This window comes from Pangasianodon hypophthalmus, chromosome 24 (genome assembly GCF_027358585.1).
Source record: "Pangasianodon hypophthalmus isolate fPanHyp1 chromosome 24, fPanHyp1.pri, whole genome shotgun sequence".
NCBI classification, from domain to species: domain Eukaryota; kingdom Metazoa; phylum Chordata; class Actinopteri; order Siluriformes; family Pangasiidae; genus Pangasianodon; species Pangasianodon hypophthalmus.
In genome coordinates, this window is record NC_069733.1 from 17,096,221 (window position 1) to 17,110,091 (window position 13,871).

General features: G+C 36.8%; 1 protein-coding gene across 1 annotated transcript in view; it reads right to left on the reverse strand.

The window, feature by feature from the left end:
• Positions 1-4,044: 4,044 nt before the first annotated feature.
• The window catches only part of srrm4 (serine/arginine repetitive matrix 4), a 72,716-nt gene continuing 62,889 nt past the window's right edge, over positions 4,045-13,871 (reverse strand). The window contains exons 9-13 of the mRNA XM_026931479.3: positions 13,212-13,495; positions 12,275-12,433; positions 12,063-12,167; positions 10,369-10,512; positions 4,045-10,158 (exon numbers count right to left, since the gene is read on the reverse strand). Of these exons, the coding sequence (XP_026787280.3) occupies positions 9,912-10,158; positions 10,369-10,512; positions 12,063-12,167; positions 12,275-12,433; positions 13,212-13,495 (939 nt within the window). The 3' untranslated portion in view covers positions 4,045-9,911. The remainder of the gene's footprint in view (positions 10,159-10,368; positions 10,513-12,062; positions 12,168-12,274; positions 12,434-13,211; positions 13,496-13,871) is intronic.

Below are 13,871 nucleotides of genomic sequence, written 5' to 3' on the forward strand. Positions count from 1 at the left end.
AGTTTTATATAGCCTGAAGAGTATGGGTTGCCATATTTGGGGTGATCAGGGTTGCCAGATTGGTATTAACAAACCCCCACATGTGGGAGGGCTGGATTGTGATTTAAACAGACTTAAGCCGGGTTTAGACTGGACAATATTTGCTGCACAATCATACATCGCAAAGGATAGTCTCTGTCGTGAGTTGAGATCGTTCTCACCGACTGAACGTACATGTGACAGCCTCACCGCCGACAGATTTAGTGCAGCTGTGACCAAAGACGGTCAACGACAAAGTTCTGGCAGTGTCAGATAATTTTGTTTAAAATCTCAGAGTGTGAGCGCTGTTACAACATTCGTCTCAAATCCACCAATAGGATGATAGCATATGGTTACACAAAACTCACAGAACAGCTACAAACCCGGTAACACGATGGTGAAACGAAACATTTGTTGAATTGTGAAAGCAGACAGAAAGTCAGAAAGTCATGACAGGACAAAAAGGGACGTGGCATGGAAAGAAACCGATGAATTATAGCTTCCAGCTGTGTAGCTAGCTAGCACGCAAACACTCTGTTCATAGAGTTTATTTACTGTTATGACAACATGAAGCTATTTTTATGCTTTCCAGCTTCAGAGCTACGAACCTGTGCTGAGTCGCTGAGCATCCAGTACGGCAGAACGTAGTATCTATCTTCATCGTTTAATCTGACATGATGAACACGTTATCACACAGTGTGGTATAGAATTCTTATTGGATTCTTATCGTCTCATACACTGTGACAATTAATAATTATAAAAGAGCGCTGGAATCGCACAGTGTAAAACTAGAAACGTAGATCTCCAAGTGGGGTTAGGGAAATGCTCAGGGGTCCGTGATCATTTTTAAATTTTGTTTTGGAAATCAAAACCCACATTATAAATGTCATTATATTTATGTATTATAGTTCAATTTATTTCTTCTAGTTATTAGCCTGTTTGGCTGGTCATTTGCAGATGTGTAGCTACAAGAGCGCAATTGCTTGGGGCTCTGAGGACAAAACTAAGTCCATAAAAAAGTTCAGAACTTCCCCAAAACTTCCCCAAAACTTCCCCAAACCTTTAGATGGGTAAAATATGAATTATTGCATTTTTTCAAAATAATACTGTCTGGAAGCCAAGAAGAAGAGGAGAACTGTGGTGAAGTGTTGTAGATAATATAATAATAAAAGAATTATGGATAAAAACTGTAGGCTAAGCCGCAAAGCAACGTAGCGCTAACCTAACGCTAACCTAACATCATTTTGGCAAGCAAGCAGCTATGTAGGAGTTGGTGCTCAGTTTAGAACATGTAATGTTAATAATTTAGCTAGCATTTTTCATCAAATTTGTTGTTTTGCTCAAATTATCTTGATAGCTTGGTCTTTTAAAGTATATACAGAGAATAAAGGCCAACATTGCTCTGTTTTAGCATATGTAATGTAACGATGGTTTATGTAATTGGGAAGCTTGATCTAGCGCTAAGTCTAACATGCAGAATATAATACTAACACTTTCAGACAGTTATGGTATAGTTCGCTCATTGTGAGTCTTTATAAAGGCATCAGGGGTAAAACAATGGCAATAAAAAGGGAAAAAATTACCAGGAAGCCCTCTTGCATCACCCAGGGCCCTGAATTTTCCATACACCCCTAATGCACACCTTAAGACTTTTTAGGACCCCATGATCAAGTACATTAAGTACATCATGTCTCAAACTCATGTCTCAAAGAATTAGCCTACAGTCAGTGTAATCTGGACATTTAAAAATAGAACCATAATTGATCGTGATCATTTTAAGGTACACTCTTACCGTCAAACAATTTTTCCATGTTAATAACATTGTCATACAATGACAATACCTTATAACGGTTCCAATGAAAATGATAAAAATAGCATGATAATAATTGGGGGAAATTACACCTTACATCTAGTAAATAATGATTTACTTTTCTTACTGCAATAAACCTCCAGCAGTCTACATCCTCAGCTTTCACCTCGATATCTCTCTCTTAAAAAAGCAGTAATCAGTTTAATCAGAGTAATAACTGTTATTATCTAATAGTTCTAATAGTATATTTAAATAGTTTCTGTAGCTGTTCTTTTTCCTAGAAGTGTCCTATAATAATTTAAGTAGCTAGGTTATTGGTGTTAATCGATAGAATGTATTAAAAAGGCTTTAAAAAATGAATAGCCTTAGATTCCATCCCTTTGGGTTCTCAAAAAAATTGCTGATGATAAAAAATGCTAATTAATTAATTATATGTACATGTCTACAGGATGGCATTGAGCTACAGGAACACTATCCCACTGCCCTTGTAGATGACTGTGCAGAAATAAGAAGCAAAATAAAAAATTTAAACAAAACATATAGCAGGGAGTCTGCACTTCTTCATCATGATACAGATATTTTATTTCATCAGCAAGCATGATTGAAAAAGATGCCCGCCAGGACTGCACCCTCAATTGACACAGGCTAAATCCATGCTAAGCCCTGGAATCGCCTCTGATTATTTGAATTGAGTCAGAAAGACATATAATAAAACATGAAATCTCACAATAGCCCTGTGCTATAAATCTGGACTGTAGGATGGACAAGGCTTGAGGTCACAGAAAATCAATTTGGCATCATTTACCCAAAATGTTTTTGAAACCCCAGGCCTAAATGGCATATCTAAATAATCTAAATAATACTAATATAGCAGAAACAAATCCCACCAGTGTAAAATAGACATTAATTCTAATGCTAGTATCTTTCAAAATATAGACTTTTAAAACAGGTGGTTGACTTAATCAATCTGGCAACCCAGCTAAAGACCCCTCCTCTCCTATCCACATTTAGCCTGGGACTCCAGCAGCTTCTGCAGTGTTCAAGTGCTCTGTAATTTATCAGTACAAGTTCAAGAAGGATCCAGAGGGATCCAGGAAGAAATTGTGAGTGATTAATCTAAATATATCTGACTGACAGTGAGTGTGTTTACATTCACACTAAAAATCAGATCAGTGTCTAATTTACTGGACTAAGATTTTACTGATACTTTACTTTTAAATAAAGATATTATCATGTTTACATCACAGTAATCAGTAATCAAGTTATTTATTTTATTGATGTTCTATTACAGCAGCTCTGACAGTGGTTCTGGCTGTAACACAAACAATAGGTTTATAATGGCTTAATGTGCTACTTCTAATACTGTAGGTTATTGTTTCTATAGTAACCAGTTACATGGTTGCTTGTTTGATGAACGCGCCATAACTTCTAAGGCTAACAATAAATGGATAAACAGGAACTTGTTATGTAACAAAGAAAAGTATATAATCATTGATATGAAGACCTTTATTTATTATTTTTGGAGGGAGTCTCCAGTGTCAGAGCTTTGTAACAGTAAGTTTTCCACCGCAGGAAGAGGAGTTTACATCTTGTGGTTTCTTGGGAACATGATAAGCAGCGTTTATTGTCTTATTATCTTCAAGTGAGAGAAAAAAGAGATGCTGTGAGGGAACGACTGTTTTATCTCTTCTATATCATAAGTGAGAACAAGAACTTGTCTCAGAGACAACAATAAATGTAACTGTAAATGGTTAAAAAGCATGATGTGCTGTAAAAAAAATTGTACATATATATATATATATATATATATATATATATATATATATATATATATATATATATATATATATATATATATATATATAAAAATTAATTGTTGGCATTGCTGTGGTAAAACCTATATTCATAGTACACACAACATCAGGGTGCATGTGAACGCTGCCTGTCAAGCTTTCCTTCCCTCAGTGACTCACAGCCTATTTACAGGAACCTAACTCACCTCAGCTCAGACCAGTGTCAGGCCTTGGGTCATCGCTATGTGAGGTGATGTCACCACACACACACACACACACACACACACACAGGTTCTATACACGTAAAAATGACACGGTGAAATGACCACCAAGAAACCTGACCTTCCTCCTTAGTCCCTCCCAAGATCCCTTATGAAGACATTGAGACACGACATTCCAATTTAACACCATCAACACATATAATAAGGTTTAAACAAGTCTCTTTATTTATTCTATATTTTCTACATGGACTCAGACAACAGAGGAAGACTAGACCTAGCAAAAGGGGACACATTCGTATTCTAGGACACACACACACAAGCACACACACACACACTCTCTGTGTCACACAATATTTTGCATATAATACAGAGGAAAATGGGTTTCTGAGACCTACTTTAATATACACATGTTGTCCCAACCACACTTCTGAATGTAATTTGATGTAATTTGGCAGTTTTTTTAGACTTTGACAGTTGACAGGAAGTGACGGGACGTATCCCAAACAGTAGAAGATACAAGAATGCATTCTAACAAGTGACTGTCTTTTGAGAAAAAAATGTGGTGTACTGTATATAAAAGATATAAGGACATTGTAATACTCTGGCTTATTTACTCTCTACTGGCTAATTTAAAGTTAGCATATGTATAGGTATAGGTAACATGCTACGTGTATAGAGCACTGTTGCTAGGCAACCAGGAACTATGATTACTAGCTAATGATTGCAGCTAACAATTTACCACAGAGCACAAAGTCTGTAAGTCTGTGATACAGACAATGTGAAGGGGAGGTGACAGTAAAAATGAGACCAAACTGTCTGGAATATCAACATTTCCCTCAGAAGTGCTGGAAAATTACTAAAAAAAAAGACTCCATACAGCTAAAATGACACTGTAAATATGATTAGCATTAGCATCGAATTAAACCGCCAAGGGTTTCAAAGTTTGATACTAAAACGTCAGTTTTAGCAGAATATTTATGGAATTTTCTCGTAAACAAGGTGAACTCATGATCACGCTTGAGTGACACTAAACACCTGAGTGCTAGTACACGTTACTTCATTTCAAACTGATTCGCTATTCCTTATCCACTGACAATAACACTGCAATGATACTGAGGTTTTAATGATATTGATGATAAAAAATACCAGAAAATAAAAGAATAGTTATCAAGATGTTATAAAGATGTCTTGTTAGAATGGATTCTGTGTAGCGTATGGGATATTTTTTAAAATGGCTGACATTCTAGTAGGAACACTAGGCAGTGAAGAACTCTACTGTTTGAGACATTTATTAAAATGGCCAATGTTCTAGTAAAAGTGCTACATAGAGAACAGTAACTAGTAATAATGCAAGAGAGTGAAGAACTCTAGCCATTGGGAAGTTTATTAAAATGGCTGACACTCTAGTAAGAACACCAAGTAGAGAAGAGTTCTAGTGTTTGGGTCGTTTATTAAAATGGCCGACATGCTAGTAGGAATGCTAGGTAGTGAAGAATCGTAGCATTTGGGAAGTTCATTAAAATGGCTGACATTCTAGTAAGAACACTACATAAAGAAGGATTCTAAAGTTAGGGATTTTTTAAAAATAAACATCTCTAGCATTTATTAAAGTTAGGGATGTTGGTCAAGTTTCTAGTAAAAGATGCTAGGCAGTAAAACACTCTAGCATTTGGGACGTTTAATAAAATGGCCAACATTCTAGTAAGAACGCTAAGAAGAGAAGAATTCTAGCATTTGGGTTATTTATTAAAATGGCCACTGTTCTAGTAAGAATGCCAGGTATTGAAGAACTCTAGTATTTGGGACATGTTTTGGCCAACGTTCTAGTAATATTGCTACATAGAGAAGAATTCTAGGATTTGGGAAGTTTATTAAAATGGCCGATGTTCTAGTAAGAATGCTAGGTAGTGAAGAATTGTAGCATTTGAGGTGTTTATTAAAATGGTCATTCTAATAAGAATGTTAAATAGAGAAGAATTCTAGCATTTGGGACATTTATTAAAATCTATTTAAATGAACTCTAAACAGATACTTTTTTTTTTTAACCATGTCTGACACTAATGAAGTGCTAAGTAAGACTTCATTAACTCTAGACACGTGTCTTGCCGTGCTGAAACTGTTTGTTCAGTTGACTTAAATGGAAGATGAATAAAATGATGCACTGTACAATATTATACACGGACCTTCACAATGCCTGATAAAGAACTGGAGAACTTCGTGTTTGGTTCTCCATGAAATGGCAATTGAGAAATGTCAGGCTTTACAGACAACGCTGGTGTAACATTATTCATTTCTCATGAAATTCCAGTGTTTTTTTTTGTAATATATTACATATAGTTTGACATCATAAATATCCTGTATCTTTATAACAGCCAGAGTCGGCAATTTCTTTACAAACCCACTTCCTTTTCAATAAATTACACACATGCGTACTTCAGTCATATTAATCCTCTGCATATGTACATGACAGATTTACAGATCCTCATGTGTAACAGCTGTTTAAAAATGGAAATTGAGTGGTGTAGCCTGACCTATATGCTAAACAACTTTCATAATTTTACCCATTATATTTTTAAAAAGAAGAAAGCTGAAATTATTCAAAATATCAAAAATTAAATTAAAGCTGGAAACGTATCTTTAATCTTTACCATGTTTTTCCTCACATGTGAACATCAGCCAAAGACTGCTGTTGGCTTCGATACCTTTTTAAAATTCGTTTCAGAATCGTACCTTATTATACATTAATTATTTTTAATAAAATGCATATTTTTTTTTTTACAATTTCTTATGTGTAGCTTTGAGATAAGCAAACTTGATGTCTTTCTAATTCCTCAAGCTTCCTTTAAGCTGCTTTATATATTTTTCAGTGTGTGTAATTTGTAACTGTATGAACGGTACACGTTTCCATCATATCATGTACATTATCATTATTCATGAACCAAAAAGGTATGGGGGGGTAGGGGGGGGGGGGGTGGAAATTGATTTTAAAAAATTAAATAATAATTAAAAAATTGACAAACACTTTCTTCACTACACACAGGAAATATTAAGTATACCTACTGATTACTAAATTATAAAAAGTAATAAATACAACAAATATCAAAACAAGTACCTGGCTGCTTTTCGTGTTCTGACAAAGAACCAAATAAATATGAAAAGTTAATTAAATAATAAATAAATAAATAAAAAATACAATATTTCATAAACCGTGGAATGTGAAATGATGTGAGAGATAACATTTATAAATAAATTAAAAAAAAAAAATCCATCATTAATTCACAAAATATTCCAGTGCTTTTCTCTTTGTGATTAATTGCGATTTAATTTGTGATGAGCTGCTATAGATGTACATATTCAAGCCATAGACATTAGATTAAATATTTCTTAATAAATTATACGTTTCTCTTTTACAATTTCTTACGCCTAGTTTTGCCACAGATTTGGTTTGTAAATTTTGCGGCAGTCTTGGCTATAGCTAGCGACTGATCTTTTGTTGATCTTTTCTTATTTTAGTATAAAATACATTCTGTCTTGCTAGCTTAGTTACCTAGGTTTAGCTAACCTTAGTTCTATTTTATTTTAAATTAATTTAAATTTAATTTAATTTTTTGTGCTGTTTTCAACCCAGCTTCAGTCCTGATAGCTGGCATGCTCATCTAAGTTTAACCAACCACAGTTTAATGTCTCAGTAAACTCTAGTCTTGGCTTGCATGCTAACCTAGGTTTAGCTAAACCCTTTTATTTTAGCTTGTTCACTTCGGTTTATATTAAGCAATGTTTGAACGAGGACATATTTTTAAGAAAATCAAGCTGAAATTGTTTAATAAATGCTACATTTAGAGTCAGCTGAGCTAATTAGGTGCTACAAGCTCAAGCTTGAATGAAATCTGTAAGATTTTTTCAGCTTGCTGACCTACGTTTAACCATCCATGCTTTTATTTCTGAGTAAACTCTAGTCTTAGCTTGCTACCTCACCTAGGTATAGCTAAACTCCTTTTAGCGTTAGTTAAATTTAGTCTTGTTAGCTAGCTTTCATTGTAGCCTTTGCCAACCTCTGTTTTAGTTTTATTCATTTGTTATTGTTTCTGTGTAGTCTTATAAGCTTTTAGCACACCCACAAGGGGTTGGCTAGCTAGTCTAGTCATATTTCCTTCTAGCTAGTCATAGGACTAAACAGCACTATTTAAAAAAAAGTTAATTTTAAAGTTAATTAACTACGAAAGTAAACTCCATTTGCTTAATAAAATAACACATCATATGCACTAGATTAGCAGAGCATTATGAAATAAACAGTCTGATATTGGACTGTTTAGCAAGCTAACGTAGCTAGTTAACGTTTGTTAAGAATTTGTTTCCAAAATTCACAAACCTTAGACGCAACTCTAGATGTACGTGCAGGAGTTACGTGAGAGATACACACGCAGGGCGGAGTTTGACTGACACAGATTCTGACTTTGAGCTTAGATGCATTATTTTCTTGCGTGATATCAGCTCGAGCGAGGAGCAGTACCAAGTCCAGCGCCACTGTCTGACAGTTTGAAGTAACTATGTTTTGGCTGTAAATACACTCATTTCTTTGGATAAAGTTGAGCAAATAAGTGCATGGTCAGCGTATTCTTGATTTCCGTACGAGAGCGCAGCATCAGATGAACAAACACACTGGCTTTGTTTGATTAATTCGATAAATCAAAATAGTGAATGAGAAGCATGATAAAATAGCACATTCCAGTTTCATGTCCTCGATTTAGTCTCTCATGGATTTATATATATATATAAAACGCACAACTTTTTGAACTTAAGTCAGCAACTCTGAATACAGCCCTGTGTGTACATCTACGTGAATTCCACTCTGCATGATAAATTATTCAGTATTTAGCGGTCTTACATTGTAGATATACAAAATTAATTTATTTTCTCATAAAATCCAATAAGCGCTTTAGAGCAGACAGATGGGCTTCTGTCACATTCAGATCGTCTGTCATTAGCGGCGTTAGAAGCGGCGTCGCTGTAACGGCCATTGGCATTTGAATTGTTTTGCACTCGGGTGGAAGATAAATACGGCTGGCATTTGAGCTGATGGAGCGTGTGTTTGGCAGCATGGCACATTTTTCAAAGGGAAGAAAATGTGATGCAGGTGTCAAAAAATCCCGGCGTGCAGTAAAATCTGTTATAGAGGCCATACATCTCTGTCCTCGAGCGATTTTGACACATTTCTTAAAAGGAAAAAAAAGAGAGAAAGTGACGGCAGGTCGGATAAAAAGGATTCACACATCAGGCGTGAAATTGTACTTAACTCAAGGTTACTAAGCTGAAGTGACACTGCAGCGTGTGTTGGTTTAACCACTGTAGCACGGCTAAACAACAAAAATGGTGTTTCGTCCCACACACGGCACGTAGCATCCAGCCCATTTAGCCTGCTAACCGTTTTGAATGCAAGTAAATACAGAATTCAGAAATGTCGCAGTCTTATAGTTTTCTGAGGTGATTTTTTCACCACATGGCATCCCGTATCCAATCACAGTTTCATTCTATTAAACTTTTCACATTTTCTGAGTAAAAGCCGCTCTTGTTAGCTTGCTAACACCCCTTGCTGTGCCTCAGATTTACTACGTAAATTAAACCTCAACCTTAGCTAGCTCCTGGTCTGCTTCCTTGTTAGCCAAGTCTTAATCATTACTTAATACACTGCATTTTGCACTGCATAATTTTTTCTTATAGTTCTTAGTCTTAATATTTTGTTTACTTGTTTTTGAGTAAAATCTCATTGTGTTATCTTTACGCTTAGCTAAGTGTAATTTTAGCTGGAATTACTTTGTTGGATTTAACGTCGCGATTAACATAGATGTACTTAGCTCCTGCTAGCTAGTCATAATTTGCTAACAGGAGCTAGCTTGTGTGTCAGATTTAGCTTGGAATATCTTTCCATGTTTCTGTGTAAATTCAGGTGTTTGGATTTGTGCTTGTCCATGTTTTTATTTTTTGTTTCTATTAGCTTTCTAGCTTGTGTCTTCATGATGTGTCACTATTTTAAGGGAAAAATAAATCCAGTTCCATTTTCTTGTCTGCAAATTAGCGGCGAGCACGGCTGTAGCTGGCTAGCGAGTCGTAGCTCCTGCTGCTGTAGATGGAGCTCAGCGACGAGCTGCGACTGTAACTGCGGTATGAAGAGCGGCTGCGACTCCTGCTGCGGCTGTGAATCAGGCTCCGTGATTGGCTGCGGTTGAGGGAGAACAGACTCCAGGAGGACAGGCTGCTCGAGCGGCTTGAGGAAGAGGAAGGACTCGGGCGGTAATAGGGAATCGGCCTCTTCCTCGCACTGCCAAAAAGAGAGATAACAACAAAAATTAGAAGAATACAGCCTGTATTACTTAATTAGTTCTTAATTTCAAAATTTTGAGCATCTGTAAAAGCCATCAGGTTCACTGATTATATATGTATGTAGCAGATGAAGGTGTCTGAACCAGCTTTGCTTCTATAAATGTAATATAACAGCTTTTAGAGTAAAGTGACGTAGCTGCATTCAGACCTGGTAATTCTGCGAGCCTCCAGATGACTGGGTGAGTCTCTTCTCCTTTTCCTCATTGGTGAACAGATTCTCCTCCTGCTGCGCTTCCTGCTTCGCTTTGACGGCTTCTCACACAAGCTGGAGCTTCTTCTTCTCTCTCGGATCCTTTTAGGAACAGAAGAATGAAACTGATGTAAATTCAGCCCTTCTTAAGTTGTTAAAAGTCTTCTGATTAAAATCTGGCTCTATTACTACAGTTTAGTCTACCACATTTTTCAGTTCGCTGAGAATCTTTTGTTTCTGTAAACCTTCACTGAAGTATTTTTTTACACAATCAAGTTTTATTCAGTGTCTCATAGAAATAGAAGCCTTAAAGTAATAAAGCTGATTATAAAATAACATACGCATGGTGCTTGTCACCATGGGAATCTGTGACAGTAGGCTATCATCGTTTTCTTTCTTTTTTTTTTTTTTTGTATATATAGTGACCATCACACCCATATGTGGTTCTTCCCCAAACTGTTGCCACAAAATTGGAAGAACACAATTGTATAGAAAGTCTTTGTGTGCTGTAGCTTTACAGTTTCCCTTCACTGGAACTAAGAGGCTGAAACCTGTTCCAGCATGACAATGCCCCTGTGCACAAAGCGAGCTCCATGAAGACATGGTGCGTGAAGGTTGTAGTGGAAGAACTCGAGTGTCCTGCACAGAGCCCTGACCTCAACCCCACTGAACACCTTTGGGATGACCTTCAACACCTTCAGTGCTTGATCTCACTAAAGCTCTTATAGCTGAATGAACACAAATCCCCACAGCCACGCTCCAAAATCTAGTGGAAAGCCTTCCCAGAAGAGTGGAGCTTATTATAACAGCAAACACAGGGGGAATAAATCTGGAATGTGATGTTCAACAAGCACATTATGGGTGTGATGGTCAGGTGACTAGAAACTTCTGGCCGTATACATAGTGTGCATGTTTTATATGCTGTTAGCATGGAGACGTCCAGGTCCACAGACATACTCTACGACAGAGGTTCTCCAACTCTCCATTCTCCCCTCAGAACAGTTTTTTTTTTCTTGAATATTATTTAAAAACGTACCTACAATTACTGTATTTTGTCTAAATATTAGAGCCATAGAGCTTTCTGTTCCTGAACTTTCCACCGATAGGACACATTAGGTCCAAGCCGATATTATTTATAATAGGTCTAGATATTTCTTTCAGTTGACTCTGTTTTTTTTCTTTGCCTACTAGCGTTTTCTTGTTAGCGATACTGACAGCTCTGCGGATATGGTTAGTCGTCTCGTGTCAGGCTTCGGCGTACATTATTACGTCCTGCAAAATAGCTCCGCCCCCAGTCGTAAAAAAAGTCTTGTAATTCAGCTTATAGGCAACAGAAGGCTCTAAAAATAACAAACTGCTACTTTAAGGTTTTATAGCTTTGTTTTTGTTGAGAAACATATCTTCTTGCAATGCTGTCTGGGAAAATGTTACTCCTGAAAGCCTAGAGTGATAATGCAATGCCTCATCTAACACACTTCACCTCAGCTCATTAAGTAACAGAATGACCAGGACTCCGAAAAACTCCAGGAAATCGGAGGTCAGGATGAAAAACTCTGTTGGATTGCAGGACGGGTTCTTTTCTTTTTTATTATCGTAAAAAAAGTACTGCAGAACTTGTATTACTGAACAGAAGTCAGAGCACTGCTACGTACCGGTCCGGTGTGTATCTCGAATGTTTTCCACTCCGTCGACTGCTCACGCTACACACACTCCCTCTCCTCGAATCACAAGAGTAACTGGACGAACGGGAATACGACCTGCACACACACACACACACACACACACACACACAGGTAAAAACAACGGCTGAATAATAACACAGCTGAAGCTGAACTGGGGTGTGTTTCATTTTAACGTGACTAACCTGCGGCTGGAGGATGGAGACCTGCTCCTGGATATATAACGTCCCCAGTGGCGAGAACTTCGTGACGATCGACTCCTGCTGCGAGACCGAGTTTCTGAGCGATACTGATATTTAACAGAACGGTGACTCATGAACCCAACACAGCTGCTCGACTCTTCGCTAGAATTACAGGAAACATGCAGCAGGATTAGATCAAGATGTTGCACAAGAATGTCTGGTGAATATGAAGAGTTTAAAAATTCTGACGCGATTCCCCATATAGATGTTGAACGTTGTAAGAAATTAAATCTGTGCTTCTACAAAACAGAGACGTAAACTGAGTTATGGTTAAAATTCTGTTACTTGCTAAATTTATAATTTGTTGCCATTAGGTAGGAGTGCTACCCAAGTTGAATTCTCAAACCTGATTGGTCAGCAGGTGTTGATTCGTTTTATATAAGAACAGCTCTGTCTCACAGGTTTATATAAGTGCACTTGTTTTAATACTGTTATCGTTTCTATTATTAAAAAGCTTGTGTTATCGTTCATGTGGTGAAGTTTTCTCTAAGGACATGTTTATTTAACATTTATGGAAGGAGTCTCCAGTGTCAGCTCTTTCTAACAGTCAGGATGTTTTCCAAGGAGTTTATGCTTTGCGGTTTCTCGGTAACGTGACAAGCTGTGTTGTTTTGTCTTATTAACTTCATGAGAGAAAAAGAGAAAGGCCGGTGAAGGAATAAATGTTTATATCTGTGATAACGCAAGTCAGAACAGGAAATAACTTGTTTTTCGCAGATGATCTACAACATTCAATATAACTATAAAATAGAAATTAAAATGCACCATATGTTTATCTTTAAGAAATAAATAGAAATTGTTTTCAAATTGCTGGTAAAACACATCAGGAAGTGTTGTTATTAATAAAATAATCAACTTAGCTTCCTTTTGTGTCTCTCACCTTTTGAGCTTGTTGAAAACAGACGTGTTAATGTGTCTGTCTCTGTGTTCGGCTTTACTCAGAGACTCGTAGCTGCTCAGAGAGTTTCCTGAATCAGACGAATTGTCCATAAATTTCAGTTTCTCCTGTCTGTCCGCCGTGACCTGCGCCCTCGAGACACCGGTTTTAGACGACGGCGGAGAGGACGTGTCGTTTCCTGAATCATAATCCGCACGTCCTTTACCCTGAATACACGGCGAGTCCTGGACGATGGACGTTTCAAGCCCAGGACGCGAGTGTACCACCTGCAAGAAAACGATGTTGTTTTATAAAAGGGGAAAAAAAATCAAGCGCTAATCTTCTAGCTGCAGTGTGAGCTCTCTACAAAAGTGCCTACAAAGCACAGAGAAGAAATTAAGATGTGTTTTCAGCACAAGATCAAAATGTTTAAATGTTTATTAAAAATTGTCATGCAAATTTGTCACATGCCAGAAAAGAAAAAAGAAGAAACGAAAGGAGAACTAATGAACTAATAATATGCACTAAAAGAGAGAGTGTAAAATAAAAAGCTGATTTAATAATAAGAGAAGGAGAAGAAAAAAAGAGAGGAAGAGAAAATAATAATAATAATAATAATAATAATAATGAACAGTTAACAACAAAAAGGAGAGAAAAACAGCA